A 25,159-nucleotide genomic window follows, 5' to 3' on the forward strand; every position below is an offset into this window, starting at 1 on the left:
TGTGTGGAGCCTGCTTGGGATTCTCTCTCCCTCTCTCTCTGCCCCTCCCCCACTCATGCTCAGTATCTGCTCTCAAAATAAACTAAAAAAAAGTAATAACCAGCTAGGCTGCCAATATTTAGATACTAGAGTTCAAATGAAAGTCAGTGCTTGGCAATTTGGAAGATACGGCGACAGGAGAGCCACAGTCTCCTGTGACACGGTGGGCCCTAAGCCTGCTATGTTCCATCGACATTTGCTGCTTTGACTCGGCCGTCATATTTACTCCTCACACTCATTCTACTAGGTAGGTGGCTTTATGCCCTTTCTGTGGATGGCATGGTTTGGTGCGCGTGTGTGTACAAATGACATTTCTCTAGAAACTGTAATAGAAATTTAATAAATTCAGACCAGCTTCTCAGACTCCATTTAAAGGTAGAAAGACCATGAAAGTAACACGGAGCCCTGTTCTCCAGTGAGAGCCACTGTTAGCAGGTCAGTGTATCTCTTTCAAAACTGATTTTGAGTGTATTGCTACAAAAATTAAATCCTCCATGCTGCTTTTTAACCTCTTAAAAAACATAATGTATTACAAATATCCTTCCATGTCAACAGGGCCGTACATCACCTTTTTTGGACTCCATTTTTATCCCATTTGTGGTTATACCACACTTAACATCACTTTGTATCCTGTTAGTGAACATTTACCTTGTTCCCAGTGTTGTCGCTGCGAGCAACACTGTGAAGAGCTGCCGCCTCTGTAAGTTTGTGTAGCTAACACGGACTTACAGGTACTAAGATATATCATCAAACTTGATCTATATTTTGCTAAATTGGTTCCTAAAATGTTTTATGGACTCAGGTTCATGGAACCATTTGTCCAGAAGCTTAGAGCACGTAAGAAACGTATCTGAGCTGCCAGCCTGGTGCGTGGTTCGTACACTCTCTCTACTCCGCAAACACACTGGGCTCAGGTCCGCCCTCTAGAGCATCTGGTCTTTCCTGAATGACGAAATCACACCCTGTCTCCTCTCCATGTTTTCCTCGGCCACTCATTCAATTAACCTCTAACCACAGTGCACATACGAGGCTACAAACTGGGGCACTATGGAGTCGGTCCTGCTGCTGGACAAAGAGGCTTCTAATTTTTTGTTGTTGTTGTTGTTGTGCTTGCTAAGTCATTAACTTAGACAGACATGAATTCTTATTTAATCTTAAAATTTTAATTGTTGGACTGTCTATTTAATTCTGAGTGGTGAGCCAGATGGAGAAAAAACCCATGTTTTCTGTTTTATACCACTGTGAGCACAGTTCAATAAATATATTAAGAAGAAAACTCATCCTTAAATATTGATTTTCATGCAGAACTGTGCGGAAAGCATAAGCTGTTGGCTGGAGAGCTGCTGTCTAGCGCAGCAGGGAACACAGTGAGGAAGGGACAGGCCTCGAGGAGCTCCCAGCAGAGCAGGGCATCCAGGAACCCGGAGTGGGAATGTGCTTTGTGGGAATGTGCTTTGTGGGATTCTTTGGTAACAGCAAACTGCAAGGGGAGAGGGAAATAATCTGAAAGCAAGTCCGAGGTAAAAAGGCTCAATCCTCCCAGGGTCCCCGGACATCCTTAGCTCTTAGCACCGGAAGTTTGCTGCTACAGAAACCATCACTGATCTCGCTCCAGATTCATATTGATATTTTTCTTAGGATAGTTCTCAATATCATTTCTGAAATTGCATGGAAATTTTTGCCTTTATTCTTCTTCTTGGGAAAGTGGTAATTCAATTCTTTGTGTCACACATTGAAAGGCTAACAGTGCCCCGGAGAGCACGCGCAGACGGAAGCGGCCCATCTTTACTGCCCCCTGTGCTAGCGCCTCACGTTACTATTCCACAGGGGGGTGAACAGAGGGATACACATTCCTCAGGCTCATTGTTTTTCGTGTCCAGGTAAGACCACAGGGAAAGAGACCGTACCTGAGCTAACCAACTCACGGACGTCCTTCCTTCCGAAGCCCCTGTGCCGGCCGGTCCGTGCTGCTGCTGCTTCTCTGGGTTCTGGCGTGACTGCAATTAGGAGATGAGCTGAACGTAATCAGAAATGCCACTGGCCATCCTAGGAGTGGCAACACACGTACTTGTGTGAAAAGAAAATACCAGTGTCAGTAAAGGTTATAAGGTCATTGTTGTGGAGTCTGTCCTGGTTAAGCTGGGCTGTCTCTGATTTAACACAGGAGGGTTATGGCCGGAGTGTCAGTCGGAGGCTCCTGCCCTGTAGCCGGTGTTCCTCCGTGTCTAACAGGCTCTCGAACTCTTTGGAGGCCCAGCACAGCACATGTGCTGGTGCTGGAGGGCAGTGGACACTGTCCAGATTCTGATGAGTTTTTTTTTTTTTTTTAAGTTTATTTTGAGAGAGCCAGAGAGAACGCATGGGGGAGGGGCCGAGAGAGAAAATCCCAAGTGGGTTCCATGCTGACAGCACAGAGCCTGATGTGGGGCTCGAACTCACAAATCGCAAGGATCAGGATCTGAGCTGAAACCAAGAGTTGAGACGCTCAACCAACTAGGCGCCCTTGGTTTGTTACTTTCTGAGAGTTACAACTTAAGAAATACGTGGTCATTGCAGAAAAGCAAAGCAGGGGAAGAAATAAACCCTATAATTTCAAGATAACCATATGCTTTTAATAGAACCAAAAAAATCTCATTTTAGACATTCCGAGGGAATGAGTTCTTCTGTTAATAAAATGCTGAGATACCTTCATTCAACAGTGTTTGTGCCTACTGTATACTAGATACAGGTGAGAAAGGGAAGGGGGCCACGAAGAACAAGGTAAGGGTCCAACCCTCAAGAACCCACAGGCCAGTGAGAACCTAACAAGAAAAAAGTGATTAGCATGCAACCTAAGAGGTGCTAGAATGGAGGCAGGTCTAAGACTTGAGGCTCACAGTAAAGAGGGTGAGCCACGGCAGGTGGTACCCTAAGCATGAAGTGTAGGAATGCTTAGAATCTTATTTCTAAAGAATCTACGATGTGAGGGGGTTTTCCTGGATAGGGCACAGGGGATGTTTTCCAGGCAAAAACAGTGTAGGAGATGGCCTGGAGGCTGCTGCTACCTAAGATCACAGTTTCCAAGGCCCCACCACCTCTCCTCCCTAGCCACGTGTGTGCGGCTCTGGCTAGGGCTTGGATGCCTGTGGCTGTAGCACGCAGGTGTGCCCGCCCCAGATGTGACCTGGCGGTGTATGGAGAGAAAGCAGGCTCTCTCTGGGAGATGCCTCTATCAGCACCGTGTCATGGCTGCCAGAAGTCAGAGGCTCCAAATTTTGTCTCATCCTATGTGGAAGCTGACATCAACAGAAGGAAACAGAAAAGAAGTCGGTACTAACCCTTGGTACTAACAGAAAAGCAGATCTGGAGGCATCAAAAATGGGAGGTAGGGAGACAAGAAGGAAAGAATAGAGAAAAGAAATACTAAAAGTGAGCAAAAACATAAGGGACTCTAATGAATCCGGAGTCCCTAGGCAAGCCCCCTTTCTCCATTCAGTTTCCTCATCTGTAAAAGTAAAAGACTGTAGTGCCTGGCATTTCTTCTAGCTCTGACTTGAATACCAGTTCAGTTCACACCACGCTCTTCAAACACCGGGCAGACCTCAACCAACGTCATGGTGCAGACGCAGGATAGCAGCCGCGTGTGATGCAAGCGCCTGAGGGGAGTAGGCGGCTCGGGGGTCAGAGCGTCCTCCACCCAAGTGCACAGACCTGGAAGGCGCTGTGCACACAGTAACTGGAGCCTCCCGGCCCCTTTCCTCTTCTGCACTTGTATTAACAAAGGAAAATTTAGCCAGGAACTGCCATTCTCTTTCCTGTCCCCCCTTCTTTGGGGGTAGGCTGAGCTGCCTCAGAAGCCCTCAGGCCGAGAAACACTTGGTTAGGGCACAGCTGATAAAACTGCAAGGCTGAAGAAAAAGAAAAACAAAATGTTCTGGGAAATGACTCAAGGATGTGAAACGAAAAGACGGAATTATCTCTACCTGCAAAGAAGACAACCATTTCAGACAAAATATATACATGTAAGGCACCGGGGAAAAATGACCCCTGGATACGGGAGAGCAGCAAGAGGACTAGAACGTGGCCACAGGAGCAGCTGATCCTCGCTTACTGACCAGTGCGCTAACTTGTTCACTTGCAAGGGAACAGATCTGGGAGGGTAACAGCACTGGCAATAACAGTAATAATGAGTAACGTTATTTAGATGTTTGCCAGGCATTGTACTACGTCTGTATATAGAGCCTTTCCGTCTTGCCATGTTACAGATGAGGTTCAGGGACTCACAAGATCACGTGGCCAGTAACAGGGCCAGCATTCAAACCTAGATCCATTTTGATTCCAAAGCCCGTGATCCTTGCACAACATTGCATAACATCGAAATACAGATCAGAAAAGTCCCTGAATATAGAATCGAGAAAAGACAAATTTCTAGAGGCTCTGGGGATATTTCTACCTGGGTATTTGGGACCAGCCTTTGAAATCAGAGAGCTAGAACCTCCCACCTGCTGCTGTAGCTCAGAACCCTCAGTCTGTGTCTGCTCCTACATGCAACAACCTCAATTTATCTTCTTATATTTAGATAACTGTGTAGCCTAGTTAGGTTCTCGCCTGGTGAGACTTCATTATCTTTATAAGGCATTCCAGGCATTCCAGACCTACTTCCCAAATTCTAGGACCCTATTTGGTTCCTGTCCTACCCCATGCACTAGGCACCATAATCTGAATCTAATAACGATTGATGAAACCTATGAAGACAATCTGCTTAGGGGGCAAAGGGTCATAAGCAATAAAGTACCTTGTAATAAACCACTCCATCCCATTTGCACAGAAAGGATTCTTAATATAGCAGGAGCTGATGCGGCAAAATGAAACTAGATCCAGGGTTTGTAAGAAATGCAGCTTTAGCATGAAGAAATCTTCACAAAGATCAGACAGAAACAAATGAAGGGAAAGAATTCCAGAAATCTTACTTGGCAAACTGACCACATTCAAGAGGAAATCATATGGCACTTGCTGAAAGAAAAAAGACCTTATGATAAATAATGTAAATTTATGTTCCCCCTAGATAAATTATGAACCACAAGAAACTTGGTGATAAAACAGCAACAATGAATGGTCTTGTTCCAGTGAATTTAAGGGCCCTTACAGGAAGAAGGGCTAGAAAGCCAGGTTTGGAAGATCATTTCTCAAAGTAGAAAATAAACCCAACTTGAAACTAGAATTTCATCTCAAGAGCGGAGGCAGGTGCCTATGCTAACAGCATTTGGGATTAGGCCACAGAAACACTATAATATGTACTTCCTGAAGAAAGTCTGTAACAATGCTTCTCAAATTTAGGATCACAAGCCCTGTCTGTGCTCTGACAAACTATTAAGGCCCTTGGACAGCTTCATTTTAGGCTGTATCTAATATCTGTTAAAAATGAAGACAAAAATTAAAAATTCATTTAAAAGTGAATGCAATAGGTTATTAAATATTTTTATAAAAAGTAACTCTATTTCCTACAATAAAGATGTCATGATTTTGCAAATCTCTGAAATGTCTAGCTTAATGGAAGATGGCCGGATTCTCCTATCTACTTCTGCAGTCAATCTGTTGCTTTGGATGAGGTACATGAAGAAAGTCTGGCTTCACATAGATATGTAGGTGGAAAAGGCAGAAGTATCTTAAAATAGCCTTTTCAGGTAATTGTGGATAGATAGTCTTTGATAGAACATCAAAACTCAACAAATGATCGGTTTTTAAAAGTTAGCTGTAACACAGAATCTGAAATAATAGCAATGAATTTGTGATACTCTGTTATATTAAAACCACTAGCCTATTTTGCACTTTGAATGGATCCTTTATCCATGCATCATTTCGAAGCATCATGGATTGGTCATTTGGAAAATACTGGTTTGCTGGACTATACAGATCTTCCAAAATATTGAAATACCTTGTCAATTATATCTAAAAAAGAAAAACACTCATGTTCATTAAAAGCACTATCAGAAAAATCTTCTGAGTTGGGAAGCTGTGGAGGTCAAGTGGCAAATACAAGTTTTCCAAGATTCCAATTTTCACTTGAAAAGCTTATTTCATCATTGTCGACAAATACTATTAGTTGTTTTCCTGAAAAGATGGGCTCACTTCATTCAAGAAAGTGTCCATTAAATATCCAAGTATGAATAACCCTAGTTTGTCTTGTTCTCTCAAGTACTAATGGTGTTCCATGAAGAAGGGGCTGGTTCAGCGGCCAGCACAGGCACATAGGCACTTCCCGATGCTTCCTGATGCAGAGTGGCTTTGCTTGTGTTCCTACTGCAAGTGATTGCTAAAGACTGTGAGGACCACCTGTCCGGTGCGATGCCACTACCTTGATTGGTACCAAGGTGACAGCAGCTTTGCTCACAATTCATCTGTCAGATTAATGCAAATATGGAAAAGTGAAAAGGATAAACGATGTCTCAGTATTATTATAAAGATAATGGTGACTTTAGGGACCTTTGCGAAAAGTCTCAGGGAAGCGTCCACAGACCATACCACTGTCTATAAGAACAATGCAGCCGGGACTCCTGGCTAATCTAACGTATGGGGTTATAGGTAGCTACAGCGGGGATCAATCTTCAATCTAAATGAGTCACTCAACATTATGGGGGTGCCTGGGTGGCTCAATCAGTTGAATGTCTGACTCTTGATTTCGGCTCAAGGTCATGATCTCACAGTTTAGGAGTTTGAGCCCCACACATGAGGCACTGCACCAACAGTGTAAGGCCTGCTTGAGATCTCTCTCTGCTCCTCATGCGCTTTCTCAAAATAAACTTAAGAATATTTTTAATAATACGTCACTCAGGGCGCCTGGGTGGCTCAGTCAGTTGAGCCTCTGACTTTGGTTTAGGTCATGGTATCACTGTTGAGGAGTTCAGGGCCCACATCAGGGTCTGTGCTAACAGCTCAGAGCCTGGACCCTCTTGAGATTCCGTGTCTCTCTTTCTCTCTCTGCCCCTCCCACCTGTGCTCTGTCTGTCTCTCTCTCAAAAATGAATAAACTTAAAAAAAAAAAAGATACATCACTCAACATTAGGTATCTTTTAACCTACAAACCGGATAGACTCAACAAATTCCACTGTGATTTCGGCCCCATAGAGCAATACTTTGTCAGGTTTCTCATGCAGCCAACACGCTGGCCTACTTACCCCGTGCTGCGGTGGGACACGCTGTGCACAATCCTTCCCCTGGCTTTCACCTGCCCCCAGCAGGCCAGCGCTCGGCCTGAGCTCCTGGCTGACTCCGTCAGGCTCCTGGACGGTCACGTACTGGGCCAGCTTCTGCACGCAGCTGCAGCAGCGTTCCAGCGCCTGCTCCTTGGACCCTCCGCTAAACTGTACCCGGAACATGCGGCTCTTGTTCTGTTGGACAAACGCAAAGTTCCCCCTAGGAACCTCACTTTGTTTACTGTGGGGACCGCTAGTGAGTGCTTCCCTTTGCTGGCAGCGGTTACTCTAGATTGTTAATGTGGTAGAGAAAAGGTAGTAATTTCTCTTCTCTCCCCTTTGGGGAGCTACTCATATTAAATTCGTTTTCTTCAGGGAATTGACATCAGCAAAAATGGAAAAGCCCATATCATAAGGACCAGGAAAGTCACTGCAGACTAGAGTAAAAGATAAGTGTTTTGTCTTACTTTGGAATAAAGATTTCATAGCTTCTAATTCCTTAGGTGGAAAATCAGTGCTGACTCTGCTTCAAAAATTTTCAAAAAATTTTTTTCTAAATTTAAGTATAAAGAGCAAACTGGGTAGACGGCACACTAAACAAACCAGTGAAGTTGACAAACAAGACTGGGGAACAGGGGAGAGGCAGATGCTAAGGGCTGACGAAGCTCCTATTAGTAACCTGTAGTGTGCTCTTTCTTCTTAATCACCTTTCATTTACTGTAGGAGTTCCATCCCTTGGCAAATCAGCAAATGTGGGAGAGACACAGTTAAAATTGTAAACAATTTGGCAACTACATCGAACTTACTGGCTTCTAAGTTTAAAAAATGGAACTAAATTTTAACAGTAACAATGATAAACCCAGTATTTTAGAAGCAATGGCTTCCCGTTTTTCTAGCGTAAGATGCCATCTAGTTTAGAGGAGTCGATACGAAACAGGTGGTATGGACTGTGCGCCTTTGTTCAGTTTCTTCTGTAAAGAAATCCAGATGCTGACTTAGCACAGTGACAATACTTTCCATTTATTGAAGACGTAAATCACTCTGCTAACAGGAAAATGTTTCTAACCACAGTTCACAAAATCCTGCAAGCTCCCACAGGTAAAAATTCCTTGGTTTGCCAAGTCCCAATTTGCACTATTTAAAGTTTCAGATAAAGCCATTAGGCAAAGCCATGTATTTAAGTTAGAGAAAACTCTGGGCATGGCTAAGTGATGGTAAGGTATCATGTTTAGAAGAACAGACACTTTACTGACACTGACACTAACACTCTTCATCTTTTAATCCATTTAATCTTTTTCCTAACTATAAAATAAACCATTATCATTATCCCCTACAACAGTGAAAAAATATGAATATATATATATATGGTACGCTATACTGTTTAGTAACATGTTTTTTTTTTTAATTTAATAAGTATAAAACAGAAGTATAGTTCATTGCTCTTAATGGCTGAAGAGTATTCATTATTTAACTGGCCCCTACTGACATTTATTTATAGCCCTTTTTCCTATCATATGCCACAAAGCTTTGGTAGGCATTCTTATGTTTGTACATAAATGCCTAAAAGCAGATTTGCCTGGTCACAAGGTCTTGTGTATTTTGGTACTGCCAAACTGCCCTGGGCAGGACAGTATCAATTTACTCCTGTACACATGCATGGCTTAGGGGCAGAGAGAGGGAGACAGAGGTTCCCAAGCAGGCTCCACACTGACAGCACAGAGCCCGATATGGGGCTCAAACTCATGAACCAGGAGATCATGACCTGAGCTGAAGTCAGACACTTAACCGACTGAGCTACCTAGGCGCTCCTCTTTTAAATTATTTTAAGTCTACTAGGTTCACATAGATTCTTATTGTAGAATTTCATTTCTTTGACTACAAATAATGTTGAATATTTTTCTTCCGCATATTGGTCATTTGTATCTTTTCTGCATTACCTATTTGTTTCCTTAGCCATTCTTCTCTTGGATGAATAAATCCCCAGATTGTCAAGAGTAACTGAAAGCTGACTGTTCTTGAGAAAGGGAAAAGAACTGATAAGAGAACTATAGATTCCATTTTTATTTTTGGTAACTCTATGAATCTTTTTTTGTAAAACTGACCTATTTCCTGTTTACAATTAATTCGCTGTTTCCAACTTACTTACATGACTTTAAACTATATATGAAGATATCAATATGAAATACCTTTATTTTAGATATTTCCATGCTGATTCTGTAATTATCTAGCCTTTTGCAAAGCAATCACATTAAAAACTGTATCTCTTAGCTGGATGAAAAGCTGTACACGGAAACAGATGAATATTAAGTGTATCATCAGGGCAAAAATCTCAGACCAATCAATCACGTAAATCTAGAGGATTTCTATGTGAGTGTGTATAAGGAGGAGTCTGGACAGTTAGGGTTTCTTTAGAATGAGTTCTCAGAGTGACAGGGTAGGCTATATGTCCAACAACCTCATTGAAGCCTGGCTCCACGTTTGCTTCTGTAAAATTCTCAGGTAGAATTTGAGCTTATCATCTGAAGCCAGAAGTACCACCTCAATGCATGTGGACCCAAGATAAAACTAAGGTACATCAGGAAAACTGTGACAGCAAGTTACATCACCATCCCACATCCCCAGTGTCATGGGGGCACAATGGAAAACTGCCACTAGGTTAACAAAAAGGATTCCTAAGTTGAAAATCTTAATCAGATTTATTCTTACGCCATAATTAAAAGTGAGACAGGGGTCCTTGTGGCAAAATGAAAAGTTTTCAAATATATGCCAACAGCCATGAACTGGCCTAAATATATGGTCTATCATCTAAGGAGATTAACTCAAAATTACTGTATTTTAGGTGATGGCTTAATGTTAGATTGTTCCCTCCTACTTTAGAACACTTCATTTCAAGTTATTACAACAAACAGGAAAGTCCCTTCACACAGATGCCTTGCGGAAACAAAAGTTAAGGATAAGGGCTTGTCTCTTGACACTTGTCCTCATGTACTCACATGAAAGTCAGGCTCCACCTTCTGGGAGGCACTGGCCCAGTAAATTCTGACTCAGGGGCGTCTTCAGCTGCAGGCTCTACAGCTGATGTTACCTGCTGCCAGCACACAGGGAAGACGGGCCCCCAGTTAACACCACATGGGAGGAGAGCCACGGAGACACGAGTCTCAGCAGCCTGCCCGGGTTTCCTGCTGGTTTTAGAATCAATGCTCAGATCTATGAGGTCACCCATCACTAGGAACCCAACCGAAGCAGTTTTCCCCACTGGTAGAGAATTCCTCCACCACGGAAAAGGAAGGAGAGGGGAGTACAGGAAAAGGACTTAATGAGAGAAGGGGCTTCAACACTTTCTTTGATCCTTTACTTTGAAACCAAGAGGTCAAAGCCGAGGCCAGACAAAAATCATGAGAACACTCTTCAGTGAGTTACTGGGGGTAAAGAGGACAGGAGTTTGTGTTTACTCCTTTAAACCAAAGTTCCTTCAGACATGTTGACCATTTTCCGATTGGCCTGGTCCATTTTGATCAGAATTACTGAAAGGGGAAAAAAAAGGCCCAACTTACAAATATGCAGAACTTATATAATCTACTTAGTTCAGCCAGAGGGAAAAGAAGTATCTTTTATTATCCACAGAATTTAAGCTATATTAAATTGCTGTTAAGAGAATAAAAATTCTATTTCAAAATGCTTCTTCCATTTATCAACTTAAACGATGGTGTCTGTTATGTAATACTTCGTTAATTAAGTTATCCAAGGCAAGAAACACCAAAGATACCCTTTTCCAGGTAAGGCAAAAAGAAGAACGTGTTGGTTCAATATTAATACATCAAGTCAACAGATCACAGAAAGGAAAAAGAAACACAGGATCTTGATAAGGTGTCAAAAAGCTTTCGATAAAATTTAATATGTAATCCTGAGAAAAGTATTAGTAAATAAGCTATAACTGAAAGAATATCTCCCTGACATGGTAAAAAAATATCCATCTGATCAACAGCTAGAAATGTTCTCAATGTCCAAACACTACTTCCCATTCAGCTTAGCAAGATGTCAAAGATGAGACTCTAATCATAAAATTAATGTTCTGAAGGGTCTAGATAATTCAGTAAGGCGAGAAAAGTAATAAGCTACTGGAAACAAATATAATTGTCATTGTGGATTATAAAATCACTTTCCTAGAAATTAAAAAAATTAACAAATTATCAGAGTTAATAAAAGTTTAGTAAGGAAGTTAAATTCCAGTTAATTGAGGAAAAAAATCTAATAATAAGCAGCTAGAAATATCTCTGGGATAAAGAATGCCAATCCCAGTAACAGCAGACAAAAGTAGATAGAAATATTTCTAAAAACTACATATATGGCATATATACAACTACATATAAAATAACTACAGAACATATATATTTCTACATAGCATGTAATCTATACATGTATATAATATGTAGTCTCTATACATATTCTGTCTAAATACTTTGAAGAGGAAAGGAAGTCAAAACTAGGTGGTAGGTGATTCAAAAAAGAAATATAGGGGCGCCTGGGTGGCTCAGTTGGTTAAGCATCCGACTTCGGCTCAGGTCATGATCTCACGGTTTGTGGGTTTGAACCCCGCATCGGGCTCTGTGCTGACAGCCAGGTCAGAGCCTGGAGCCTAGTTCAGATTCTCTATCTCCCTCTCTCTGACCCTCCCCTGCTCACGCTGTCTCTATCTTTCTCTCTTTCTCTCTCTCAGAAATAAAACATTAAAAATTTTTTTAAAAAAAGGAAATATAGATGGCTAACAAATGCACAAAAAATGTTCACTCTCATTAGTTACCAAAAAATGCAAATTAAAGGAAGATGCTCATTTTTGCGAATCAGATTGGAAGCTAGCTTTTAAAAAAATATTTTTTAATGTCTGTTTATTTTAGATAATGCTCAAGTGTACACGAGCAGGGGAGGGCAGAGAGAGGGGGAGATAGAGAATTCCAAGCAGGCTCCACACTGTCAGCACAGAGCCTGATGTGAGCTTGGATTCAAGAACTGTGAGATCATGACCTGAGCCAAAATCAAGAGTCAGATGCTTAACCAACTGAGCCACCTAGGTACCCCAATGGTTATTTATCTTGGGGAGAGAGACTGTGTGAATGGGTGGGTGTTGAGCGAGCAGGAGAAGAGCAAAGAGAGAATCCCAAGCAGGCTCCAAGCTGTCAGCATAGCGTCTGACACGAGGCTCGATCTCATGAACCATGAGATCATGAACTGAGCCAAAATTTAAATGATATTCCCCTATTAGAAAGAATTTGGATAAATGAGCATTCTTACATACTACTAGTGCTGTAGAAACAGGAATAACCTACAGAGAGGGCAAATGTCTAAGATAAAGATATATTCTTCTAGGGCTTCTTTCCTTTTGAAAATCAAAACATTTTCATAATAGTGGAAACTTGGGGATTAGTTAACTGAATCGTGTTGCACCCAAACAATAAAATGCTGTATAGCCACAAAGAATCACATTTTCAAAGACTAAGAAATGACTTGGTATAATGTTCCTGATATAATGTTACATGACAAGAGGGCAGGATACAAAGCACTCTATACACTACAATCCCAAGTTTATAAATTATCTATACAGCACATACAGGGTTCACTGCCATAAGCTGATACATACAAGAGGCTGGAAAAGCCAAACACTCATTTTGCTAATATTAGCAGGTTGAAATTGGCCATATTACATTGTTCTGGTCCATGAGACATAAGGAGACATATTCTAGGGGTTGTGTAAGAGGGAAGCCTTATAGAAAGTTTATGTTTTCCTTCAATAGAAATTCAACAGAGCTATAGCAGCCATTTTGCAAATGTGAGGGAGAGGCCAAGGGAATTGCTAAGATATTGACCTTGGCACTGTGAAATTCCTGAGCCAATGCTACTACCTATTTCTGTTTGCTATTTAGTGGGAAAAAAACACACCCCTAATTTTGGGGGCCACTATTGCCTAGATTTTTCTGTAAGTGCATTTGAATGCTATCCTGATAGAAGATACATGCCAGGTAGCAACTTTAAAATGTTAATAATGAGGGGTGCCTGGCTGGCTCAGTTGGTTAAACATTCGACTTCGGCTCAGGTCATGATCTCACAGTTTGTGGGTTTGAGCCCCGTGTTGGGCTCTGTGCCGATGGCTAGCTCAGAGCCTGGAGCCTGCTTCAGATTCTGTATCTCCCTCTTTCTCTGACCCTCCCCTGCTCACGCTGTCTCTCTCTCTCTCTCTCTCTCTCTCTCAAAAATAAATAAAACATTAAAAAAATTTTTTTAAAAGTTAATAATGATTATTTTTCACTGGTCAAATTATGGTTGGTTTTTATTTTAATCTTTATACTTAAAAATTGTAATAGTAGTATATATCAGGAAAAAATTAAAACTCAAAATATCAGACATACGGCAGAGTGTAACTTTTAGAAAGACACATATAGTTGACTCTTGAACAATGTGGGAGTGAGGGGTGCCGGCCCCCACGCAGTTGAAATCCTGAGTATAACTTGTGACTTCCCCAGGAACTTAGCTAATAAAAGCCTACTATTAGCAGGAAGCTTACTGATAACATAAACAGTCAATTAACACATTCTATATGTTATAGGTAGTATATACTGCGTTCTAATAAAGTAAGCTAGAGAAAATACACTTAAGAAAATCATAAGGAAAATATATTTACAGCACTGTACAGTATCAGAAAAAAAAATCTTCAAGTTCAAACCTGAGAGTTCAAACTCATGTTGTTCTGACGTGACAGTCCTAGGCCGGGAGTCCGAAGACAAGTGGGCGGCCCAGTTCTCTGACAGCCAGTTATAACCTTGACTATTGGCATAAGTTGAGTTCCATTCTCTCATATGTAAAATGAAAAGAGGGCCTCTTGATTATGTGAAACAGGGTTTTTTGAGTATGTGCTCCAGACCCCTTTGGCAGTCTGGTGAAGCCGGTGAAGCCAGTGAATCACTTCTCAAAACAATGTGTTTTTTTTTTTAATTGAAATTTATTTATTTATTTTGAGAGAGCAGAGCCTGTCATCGCAGCCCAATGTAGGGCTCAAACCCACAAAGTGTGAGATCATGATCTGAGCTGAAACCAAGAATCAGACACTCAATCTACTGAGCCACCCAGATGCTCCCCTCAAAACAATGTTTTTAATCACATAAAATACATTAGAGATTATAAAGGAAACCAATTATACTGAAATAGTTTACTACAATATTAAGACACTAATTTGTGAATTAACAATACCTACACTTGTTAACACATGCAATAAAAAGCTCTAGCAGAGGGACTAATCACCACCATAATTCTGAGGCCGTGATGAGCCTGACTGACCCTGACAATACCCGAGACACTGTGATGCAGTATGAAAGTAGCTGATTTCTACTGGTGCAGAGGTCTAATACTACTGGGCTCTGATGCCTGCATTCATAACTGAAGGAAATGATACATTTCAGTTAGATGTCAGTGAATATCCATGCAGTTCATGGTCCCCTGAATTCATTAAGGACCCTTTGGAGGGTCTGTGAATCCCAGGCTAAGACCCTTCATTAGGTGCTCTATTAGATGCTCTTCCAACTCTCAGTCTATGAGCCCATGAAAAATTAGGAGCTTTCACCTACAGTTCAATATTATCTACTCGGTAAATGTTAACAGATTGGTTTTTTATAGCTATTTCTGAAAGAAAATAATCCAGGTGATTAGTCTGTATTGTATGTTTCTTTGATGAGGATTATTCTTTATGTGTAATGCAGCTAGAACGCAAATAAAAAGGAAATTTTTGAATATTGAGGAGGGAAAATGAAATGACATGTACTCAGTAAAGCATATGAAAACAGTAAGTAAGGCACACACTGATGTACCCCACCTCATCCCAGTGTGTGCCTGGGGCCTGCAGAATGGTTGCACAGCTCTGTCATAGGCAGGCATCAACAGATTAATCAAAGCCACATCCTCTGACTAACGAGGCTTCCGCTCTCCACAGACCTTGTTTCATGTTCAGTTCCCAATACGAACCTTTCTTAAACTAACATATTCTTCCCAGTACCACTTCCCCTGCAAAGAGAAGCTTCCGCACTCACTGCCCCGCCCTCCATGCATACTTAGAAGATGACAAGGGTACGATCATTCGCTTACAGTTGGCCACACAATATCTTGCCTTTATTGTTGTTCCAAACAACAGACAATCCATGCGTCTCACAATCTTCAACCAGTTCTTGCTACCAATGAGTGAAAACCCTTCCTGAAACAAAATAATTAAGCACAATTAGCTAGAGAAGCAAAAAGGGACATGAAGAATAGCTATGGTGCAGCTGCTTCCTATTAGAAAGTTGTAGACTGATTCTTAGATTAAGCAGACTCAACACCACCGACTGCCAAAGATGACCATTCCAGTAAGTCCCAGGGCTCTTCCTGCCTGGTTGGCAATAAGAGTCTCAGCTTTTATTGCTTTATCTTTTCATACTGGAAATAAAGTATTCAAGATAGTTAATGTCCACAGTCATATTTGATATAAAACGCATATCTAGGATTTGCCAGGATGTTGGTAACTCGATACATCCTTGCAAGTGAGGAAATTCCATTCTAAGAATTTATTAACTTATCTGACACATGTCTAATTACACAGTGAAAGTTCTCTTCATGAGACTCTCATTTTCCAATGCCTATGAATGGAAAAATCGAAGCAATCTGTTTTTGGATGCTGCATGTCTAGTTCTTCATTCCAATCTGAAAAAAGAAAAGGCAAAGAGGGCAGTAGAGGGCACACTAGTCTCAAAAGAGAGACAGCAGTTAGATCCTTATGGTGGAAAGATGAACTTTTTCTGCGGCGTATTAATAGTAAAGTGAACAGAATTGATTATTTAACCATTATGGTCACTCATAAGCTCCAATTGTGTCAGTGGATTTCCTCAGTTAGGAAGCCTGTCAAGTTAGAATGCATTTAGTGCCCCCTAGGACTAATCCAGGGAACTGAAACACTAGCAGTATACAGATCCTGCCTGCACACTGCCTGTCTACCTTGTAGTGTTAATCCACCATGGCCAGGGAAGGCTGCTGGAGGGATCTGAGAAAACTCTTACTTTGAGAAAACAGAAGAAAATATCCCTTGTAAATATGAACCCTTACAGAGTCTCTCTTCCTACATCTATATCTGATGAAACTACAACTTCCAGAGAAATGGAGAGCCTGGGAAAACTGGGTGTGAATTCCCTGGCATTTTCACTTGAAAAATTAAAAAAAGAGTCATTTCTAGCATGCTGATTCTAAGAGTTTCATCGTTAGTAGTAGCTTTAATGCTTTTTAATAAAAAAAGGCAAACTATCTGTGATTTCTTAAAACTCTCTCAGAATCAGCAGAAAGAAATGTGTTCACCATCAGATCCCAAATACGTAGATACTGTAGAGTAAAATGGCAGTCAGTTATGAGGACTCTGACACTCACACATCGCTGGTGGAAAGTGCAAACTGGTACAACTCTTATGGAGGGCGATTTGGCAGTATCAGGATGACCAATGCAGTACTCTCTTTTTTTTTTAATGTTTTATTTATTTCTAGGAGAGAGAGAGACAGCGCGAGCAGGGGAGGGTCAGAGAGAGAGGGAGTCACAGACTGAAACAGGCTCCAGGCTGAGCTGGCAGTCAACACAGAGCCCGACGCGGGGCTCGAACCCACGAACCGCGAGATCATGACCTAAGCGAAAGTCGGACGCTTAACCGACTAAGCCACCCAGGTGCCCCTCAATGCAGTACTCTCTAACCCGGCAAATCCAATCCTGGGAATTCACTTCACAGATCAATCTGCACACACGTGAAATGTCTGCATTTCTAACAGAAGACTGGAAGCAATTCAAGTATATATCAACAGTGGACTGATTAAATCAAATATGGTACTCTTTACAACAGAATACCACACAACTGTAAAAAAATTAATACTCTGTATCAGTGCTGTTCAGTGGAAATATAATTTGAGCCACATATATAATTTTATTTATTTTTTTTAAAGACACATTTATTCAGGGTCATGATCAGACTATTACATTTAGCATTCAACAGCCTGGGTGCAAAAAAAAAATCTACACTAAAACCCTTTGTTGGAATGCTTTAAGCTTTCCACAGAACAGAAACTAAAATAACTTGTTATAATACAATTTGTCACAAATACAGTCCTCGAGTTTTCTGCCCATACACATGAGTATTGTCTAAAACATGTCTTCTTTGTAGCAGCTAGGCCCTGCCACCACTGTGCTTGGCTAAGTCCACAAATCTGTTGTAACCTGTAGCTTCCCTGTCACTTCTCTGGCTCTCCTCTCCTGCTAAGCTTTGTTTCCTGGCAGCAATTAAAACCTTCTGCCATTGTCATAGCCACTACTGCTGGAACTGCCACAGCCACCTTGGTTTCGTGGTTTGGCAAAGTACTAGCCTCCATTGCCATAGGGCCAGAGCTTCTGCCTCCAAAATTCCCTCCTTTCATGGGTCCAAAATTTGAAGGCTGATTGTTATAATTGCCAAAATCATTATAGCTTCTACCACCTCCAAAGTTGCTTCCATCGTTACCAAATCCATTATAGCCATCTCTACTGGCACCATATCCACCACTACCTCAACTGCTACCAAAGCCACCACGCCCACTGAAGTTTCCTCCATGAGCAAAGTTGTCATTCCCACCAAAACCACCTCCACGACCATCACTGAAGTTTCCAGAACCACTCTGACCTCCCTGGCTGGCTGAAGTGCCAGTCATCTCTTGCTTAGATAGAGCTTTCCTTAACTCACAGTTGTGGCCATTCACAGTATGGTATTTTTGAAAGACAATCTTGTCTACAGAGTCATGGTCGTCAGATGTTACAAAAGCAAAGCCCCTCTTTTTGTCACTGCCTCGGTTAGTCATGATTTCAATCACTTCAATTTTCCCATACTGTTCAAAATAATCTCTCAGATGATGTCCTTCAGTGTCTTCTTTAATGCCACTGACAAATCTTTTTCACAGTTAAGGTAGCACCGGGTCTTTGAGAATCGTCTCTGGAGACAGCCCTCTTTGGTGCCACAACTCTTCCATCTACCTTGCATGGTCCTGCATTCACGGCTGCATCCACCTCTTCCACAGTGGCATCCGCGACAAACCCAAAGCCTCCGGAGCCCTTAGTGTTGGGACCTCTCGTTACCACACAGTTGTAAGCATTCCCTATTGCTCAGAATGGCTCCCCAGATTCTCATCAGTTGTTTCAAAGCTCCAACTCTGATGAAAAGCTTCTGCAGCTTCTGGCTCTTTGGGAGACTGACTTAGACGTGACGGTGGTGGGAGGGGAGACTAATGATGCTCACTCGGCCGTGTCCGCAGGCAGAAAAGCCACATATGTAATTTTAAATTTTCTAATCGCCATGTTTTAAAAACAAGAAGTTGGTAAATTTTTAATATTTTAATTAACTTAATATGTCAAAACGTGTCAACATGTAAACACTGTAAAACATTACTGCAGTGTAAAAAAAAAAATGTAAACTAAGTCTCTGAAAGCCAGTGTGTTTTACACTTCCACCACATTTTAGTTTGGATCCTACATTTTTGATGGTTGAAGTGAAAGGTCATTCTACCAAAACAATAACGTTAATGGGAAAATTATTAACACTGCTTCCATTTTAAAATCTAAATTTAGGGGCGCCTGGGTGGCTTAGTCGGTTAAGCGTCTGACTTTTGCTTAGGTCATGATCTCGCGGTTCATGGGTTCGAGCCCCGCATCGGGCTCTGTGCTGACTGCCAGCTCAGAGCCTGGAGCCTGTTTCAGTCTGTGACTCCTTCTCTCTCTGACCCTCCCCTGCTCACGTGGTCTCTCTCTCTCTCTCTCCTAGAAATAAATAAAACATTAAAAAAATAAAAAAATAAAATCTAAATTTAAATTAAATGTAAAATTCTGGTTTTTAGTTCACATTTCAAGTGCTCAATAACCACACATGGCTGGCCCATTGCTACCTTCTCAGATGGTGTAGTTCTATAATAGTACTAACCTCTAAGGTATACTGTTCAGCAAAAAACAAGCTACAGAACAGTGTCCACAATATAGTTCCTTTCGGTAAGAAAAGGAGGAAACATACAAAGTATATTCTTATTTGCTTGTATTTACATTAAAAAGAAACGGGAAGGATTAGTGTAGACTAATAAAAAAAAAGCTATGTGTACTGAGTGGGAGTGAACAGGGCAGATGAAGTAAGATTTTTTTACTCTTTTTTTATTTTAAAAAAATTTATTTTTTGGGAAGACCACAAATGAAGGGGCAGAGAAAGTGGGACAGAGGATCTGAAGCAGGCTCTGTGCTGACAGCAGTGAGCTTGATATGAGGCTTGAACTCACAAACTGCAAGTTCCTGACCTAAGCCAAAGTTGGGCACTCAACTGACTGAGCCACCAAGGTGCCCCTACTCTATGTCTTTTTATATTGCTTTGTGTTTTGGACTACGGGAGGCTGTTAAGCATTTATGTGGCAACATCTGTGAGAACAAGGACACACATTCCAATACGGCAAAAACTCAGGAAGAGGTGGAAGCAAGACCTAAAGAAATGATAAGTCCATGGGAACCCTATACAATTTTTACAACTTTTCTGTAAATCCAAAACTATTCTATAATAAAAAGTTGATTAAAAAAGAAAAGAAAGGAACAGCTCTTGGCCCCTCCCTGTTCTCACCTGTTCCTATCTCTAGTGCAGTTTGGGCTCTAAGGGACCTCTTCCCTGGGCTGCTCCACAGATCTCTCTACGCCAGCTCACCCGGCCGGATCTTCACACACGCTGCCATTCCTACATGGCGCTGCCTTGGTAAATGGTGTCATGCACACCTGCCTTTCACCCAAGCAATCACTTGGTTATCATGCTTGACTCCTTTCCTTACTCCTCTCTCAACACCAAGAAGTCCTCAACTCTCCAAGATCCTACCCCACTAGCTTCTTCATTGACCATTCCCCCCATGTACACTGCCGCTGCTGCATCAGGCCACCACCAGTTGTCCCCAGAATTACCGCACTATCCCCGGATCTGGTCCCCCTTCCTTCAGGTCTAATTTCTCCATCTATCTGTGCGATTGCCAGAATAGTACTTTGTAAAACAAACATCAGATGAAGTCATTCCCTTTTGATGCTATTGCCTCAGCATCCCCTCACCGCCTGCAAGAAGCACCTGCCAGATAGAGTTCAAATTTCTAACATTTGGTCTGCCTTTCATGCGTGATTATTTCCTTCAATTCTCCTATAAACGCTGTATTAGAGCCACATACGAAGTTCCCTGCAGTTCTGCAAATGTGCCATGCTCCTCACACCTGGATTTTGTTGTACAGCTCATTCCTGAAATGGTTTCCTTTTTCACTGATTTTTGAGAACCCAGCTTTATCTCCACCACTCCCCACAAGACTAAGATGGCTGACCTCAGAATTCTGTGCTCTCATAGGATCTTGTACTTACCTCCTAAGTGGTTACATTTCATAAACTGAGGAGGAATCTGTGAGCAGGCAAGGCAGGTCCTAGAATGTGTCCTATTACCCCTGGAAGCCCCAGCAACTAGCACAAGGTTTAGCAAATGCTACTGGATCTACCCCAGTGGCCACCACACTTAGGACATTGTACAGTTGCCATGTGGGGAAAGGTGTTGTCTCCTGACAGTGTCTCTTATTTGAGCCATGTTAGGGACCTTCATAAACCTGTCCAAACCATTTTGCCTTAGAACTCTGTATCTCCTCTCTGCCTCTTCCCCTGATGTTCTGCCTAATTAACCTCCAATCATTGTTCATTTCATCCCTAACCTCACTTGGGTCACCTGATTAGACTTTCTCATAGCACTCCCAGCACAGATCACAGCCTGTGTGTCTGTAGTGATTCCTTATGTCTATTTCTCCCCTCACTGTAAGCCCCATGCAGGCAGGGACTATGTTTGTTTTTTGCTCACTTCTGGATATATATCACCTATCATAGTATTTGATACTAGAAGATGCTTCAATGAGTTTTCAGTGAATGAAAGAATGAAGCTCTTTCTTAAAATTAACAGAATATCTCATGTCAGTATTTCTTGGAAACAATGAGGCCCAATGATGCCGAACATCTTTTATTTGGCTTATACCAATCTTGTTGAAGATTCATAAAGTGCTTTTTTCATCCTAATGTTTTGGGTTTTTAGTAAAGAAATCTGTATCCCTAACCACTTGCTATTTGTACATTCCTAGATTTTAATAATGTATTTCCCTGTCTCTGAAAATCCACCTTTTCAATCTCCTTTAAGGCTTATCCATCTGGTGAATTCAGTTTAGCTCAACTGATGACTTCTCTATGCAGCCTCTCCTGACTTTCTCCGATAGTTAAGTAGACCTGCTCTGCGCACCTACAGCATACTGTACCAGCTGCTACTAAAAGCTCACTATCACTGAGCTCTACTATGGCTGACTACTGTGCTTATAGGTTAAAAAAAAGACACAGAAGCTGCCTAAGGGCAGGGGAGAATGCATCAGAATCACCCAGGGAGCTTCTCCTCCCTGTGCTCATGATACTGTTCCATCACCTGGTCAAAAACCACTGCCATAAGAAGCCACTGTTACCTGATGAGTGTGCTGGGGGGGGGGGGGGGGGGGGGAAAATGGTTAGGAATTAATAGTATAGAGTAAGAGGGGGGAAACAGAGAGTGTTCTGGGAAATACCAAATCTAACAGACAAAAGAACGGAGCCAAGACTAAGAGGTCATGTCTGAGACAGAGGTATATGGAAGCTAAAGGGAATGAGGCTTTCAAATAGAGAATGATCGACAGTGTCAGGTGATGCACAGGGATGGAGTGAAAATAAGGGCTATGAAGTCAGCACTGAATTCAGCAGGTGGGACTACTAGGTCTGTGTACGTGCCATTCTACCTCCCTCTCCTTCTAGATCCCATTTTGTTGCAAACTCCATGAGACCAAGAATTGTTTCATCCATCTTTGTATCTTGGATGTCTGTTGAATTAATTTTTTAAAAAATGTTTATTCATTTTTGAGAGACAGAGAGAGTGTGTGAGAGGGGTGGGGACAGAGACAGAGAGGCACAGAATCCAAAGCAGGTTCCAGGCTCTGACTGTCAGCACAGCTGTGGGGCTTGAACCCACAACTGAGATCGTGACCTGAGCCGAAATGGGACACTCAACCGACTGAGCCACTCAGGGGCCCCAACATGTCTGTTGAATTAAAAAAGAAGTGCCAACTTGTGGGGATGAGCACTGGGTGTTATGTGGAAACTAATTTGACAATAAACTATTTGTAAAAAAAAAAAAAAAAAAAAAAAAAAAAAAGAAGTGCCAATCTTTGAGCCCTGCCCCCAACTGCCATGTCCTCTCATCATCCTGCAGCCTATCCCCTCCTGCTGTCCAGCTCCAGCACAGTCTCTGTGAAGTGGCACAAAGCTACATGATTGCAAGGGGGCACCACATGACACTTTGGTATATATAAACAGAGCCGCAAACTCTGGTTTTCAAGTATTATAAATTACGAAGTTCATTTCTAGATTTTACTTATCCACCTTCTCCTTAGCCTCCATTACCATAAATAATTAACAGTTACCAGAAAGGAAGCCAATCAAAAAGAAGTGGGGGGGGACCTTATTAATGGAGAGGTCAGAGGTAGATAATACTGTTTTGTTTCTTAAATTCCACATAAGTAAAATCATTTGGTTTTTGTCTTTGTCTTATTTCACTTAGTATAATACTCTCCAGGTCCATCCATGTGTTGCAAATAGGAAGATCTCATTCTTTTCTGTGGCTGAGTAATATTCCACTGTATATATACCACTTCTTTATCCACTCACCTATTGATGGACACTTGGGCTGCTTCTATAACTTGGCTATAAACACAGGGGTACATGTATCCCTTCAAATTATTGTTTTCATATCCTTTGGGTAAATACCCAGTAGAGGTATTACTGGGTCTTATATTAATTTTTAATTTTTTGAGAAATCTCCATACTGTTTTTCACAGTGGCTGCACCCATTTGCATTCCCATCAACACTGCACCAGGGATCCTTTTTCTCCTTATCCTCACCAACACCTGTTTTCTTTTGTTTTTGATTTTAGCCATTCTGATAGGTGTGAGATGGTATTTCACTGTAGTTTTGATTTGCATTTCCCTAATGATGAGTAATGCGGAGCATCTTTTCATGCCATCTTTGTCTTCTTTGGAGAAATGTCTGTTCCTGTCTTCTACCCATTTTTAAATTGGACTATTTGTTTTTTTGGTATTGAGTTGTATAAATTTCCTTATGTATTTGGGATACTAACCCTTTATCAGATATGTCTTTGCAAATATCTTCTCCTATTCTGTAGGTTGCCTTTCAGTTTTGTTGACTGTTTTCTTTGCTGTGCAGAAGCTTTTTATTTTGACATAGTCCCAATAGTTTCATGTTTCTTTTGTTTTTCTGGCCAGAGGAGACACATGCAGAAAAATGTTGTTATGGCCAATGTCAGTTACTTTGCTCTCTTCTAGGATTTTTATGGTTTCAGGTGTCTCGTTTAGGTCTTCAATCCATTTTGAGTTTGTTTTTCTGTATCGTATAAGAAAATGGTCCAGTTACATTCTTTGGCATGTAGCTGTCTAGTTTTCCCAATACCAGTTATTGAAGCTTTTTTCCCAATGCATATTCTTGCCTCCTTTGTCCTAGATTAACTGACCATAAAAGCATGGGTTTATTTCTGGGCTTTCTATTCTGTTCCAATGATCTACGCGACTATTTTTGTGCCAGTACTATACTATTTTGATTATTATAGCTTTGTACCGTAGCATGAAATCTGGGATGGTGATACCTCCGCTTTTGTTCTTTTTCAAGACTGCTTTGGCTACTCAATGCTTTTTGTGCTTCAGACAAATTTGGATTATTTGTCCTAGTTATGTGAAAAATGCTGTCGGTATTTTGATGGGGATTGTATTAAATCTGTAGACTGCTTTAGGTAGTATAGACATTGTAACAATATTTGCTCTCCCAATCCATCAGCATGAAATGTCTTCTCATTTGTCTGTGTCATCTTCAGTATCTTTCATCAATGTTTTATAGTTTTCAGAGTACAAGTCTTTCACCTCCTTGGAAAAATTTTATTCCTACATAGTTTATTATTTTTGGTGCAATTATAAATGGGGTTGTTTCCTTAGTTTCTTTTTCTGTTGTTTCTTTATTAGTATCTAGAAATGCACTATTTCTGTTTATTAATTTTGTATCCTGCAACCTTACTGAGTTCATTTATCAATTCTAGTAGTTTTTTGGAGGAGTCTTTAGGGTTATCTATGTATAGTGTCATGTCATCTGCAAATAGAGATAGATTTACTTCATCCTTACCAATGGGGATAATTTTTATTGCTTTTTCTTGTCTAATTGCTGTGGCTAGGACTTCAAGTACTATGTTGAATAAAAATAGTAAGAGTGGGTACCCTTGTCTTCTTCTTCCTGACCTTAGGGGAAAAGCTCTCGGTTTTTCACCACTGAGTATGATGTTAGCTGTGGGGTTTTCAGAGATGGCCTTTATTGTGTGGAGGTACGTTCCCTCTAAACCTACTTTGCTGAGAGCTTTTATCATGAATGGATGTTATACTTTGTCAAATGCTTTTTCTGATTCTGTTGAAATGATCATATGCTTTTTATCCTTTCTCTTATTGATATGATGTATCATGTTGATTGATTTGTCAATACTGAACCACTCTTGCTTCCTGGGAATAAATTCCACTTGATTGCGGCAAATGATTTTTTTTTTTTTTAATGTATTGTTGGATTCGGTTTCCTAATATTTTGTTGAGGATTTTTGCATCCGTGTTCATTAGAGGTATCGGCCTGTAGTTCATTTTCTGTAGTGTCTTCATCCAGTTTTGGTATCAGGGTAATGCCGGCCTCATAGAATGAGTTTAGAGGTTTTCCTTTTTCTTATATTTTTTGGAATAGTTTGAGAAGAATAGGTATTGTCTCCACTTTAAATGTTTGGTAGAAT

General features: G+C 41.2%; 1 protein-coding gene and 1 pseudogene across 1 annotated transcript in view; both read right to left on the minus strand.

Annotated features, from left to right (window-relative positions):
- Nucleotides 1-25,159, minus strand: part of REC114 (REC114 meiotic recombination protein) — a 119,310-nt gene that overhangs the window by 1,078 nt on the left and 93,073 nt on the right. The window contains exons 3-5 of the mRNA XM_039237837.1: nt 15,361-15,444; nt 7,194-7,406; nt 1,947-2,036 (exon numbers count right to left, since the gene is read on the minus strand). Coding sequence (XP_039093768.1) covers nt 1,947-2,036; nt 7,194-7,406; nt 15,361-15,444 — 387 coding nt within the window. The remainder of the gene's footprint in view (nt 1-1,946; nt 2,037-7,193; nt 7,407-15,360; nt 15,445-25,159) is intronic.
- LOC120235489 lies at nt 17,538-20,018 on the minus strand (annotated as a pseudogene).

Source organism: Hyaena hyaena, unplaced genomic scaffold (assembly GCF_003009895.1).
Source record: "Hyaena hyaena isolate Hyena2069 unplaced genomic scaffold, ASM300989v1 scaffold_130, whole genome shotgun sequence".
In the NCBI taxonomy this organism is placed as follows: Eukaryota; Metazoa; Chordata; class Mammalia; order Carnivora; family Hyaenidae; genus Hyaena; species Hyaena hyaena.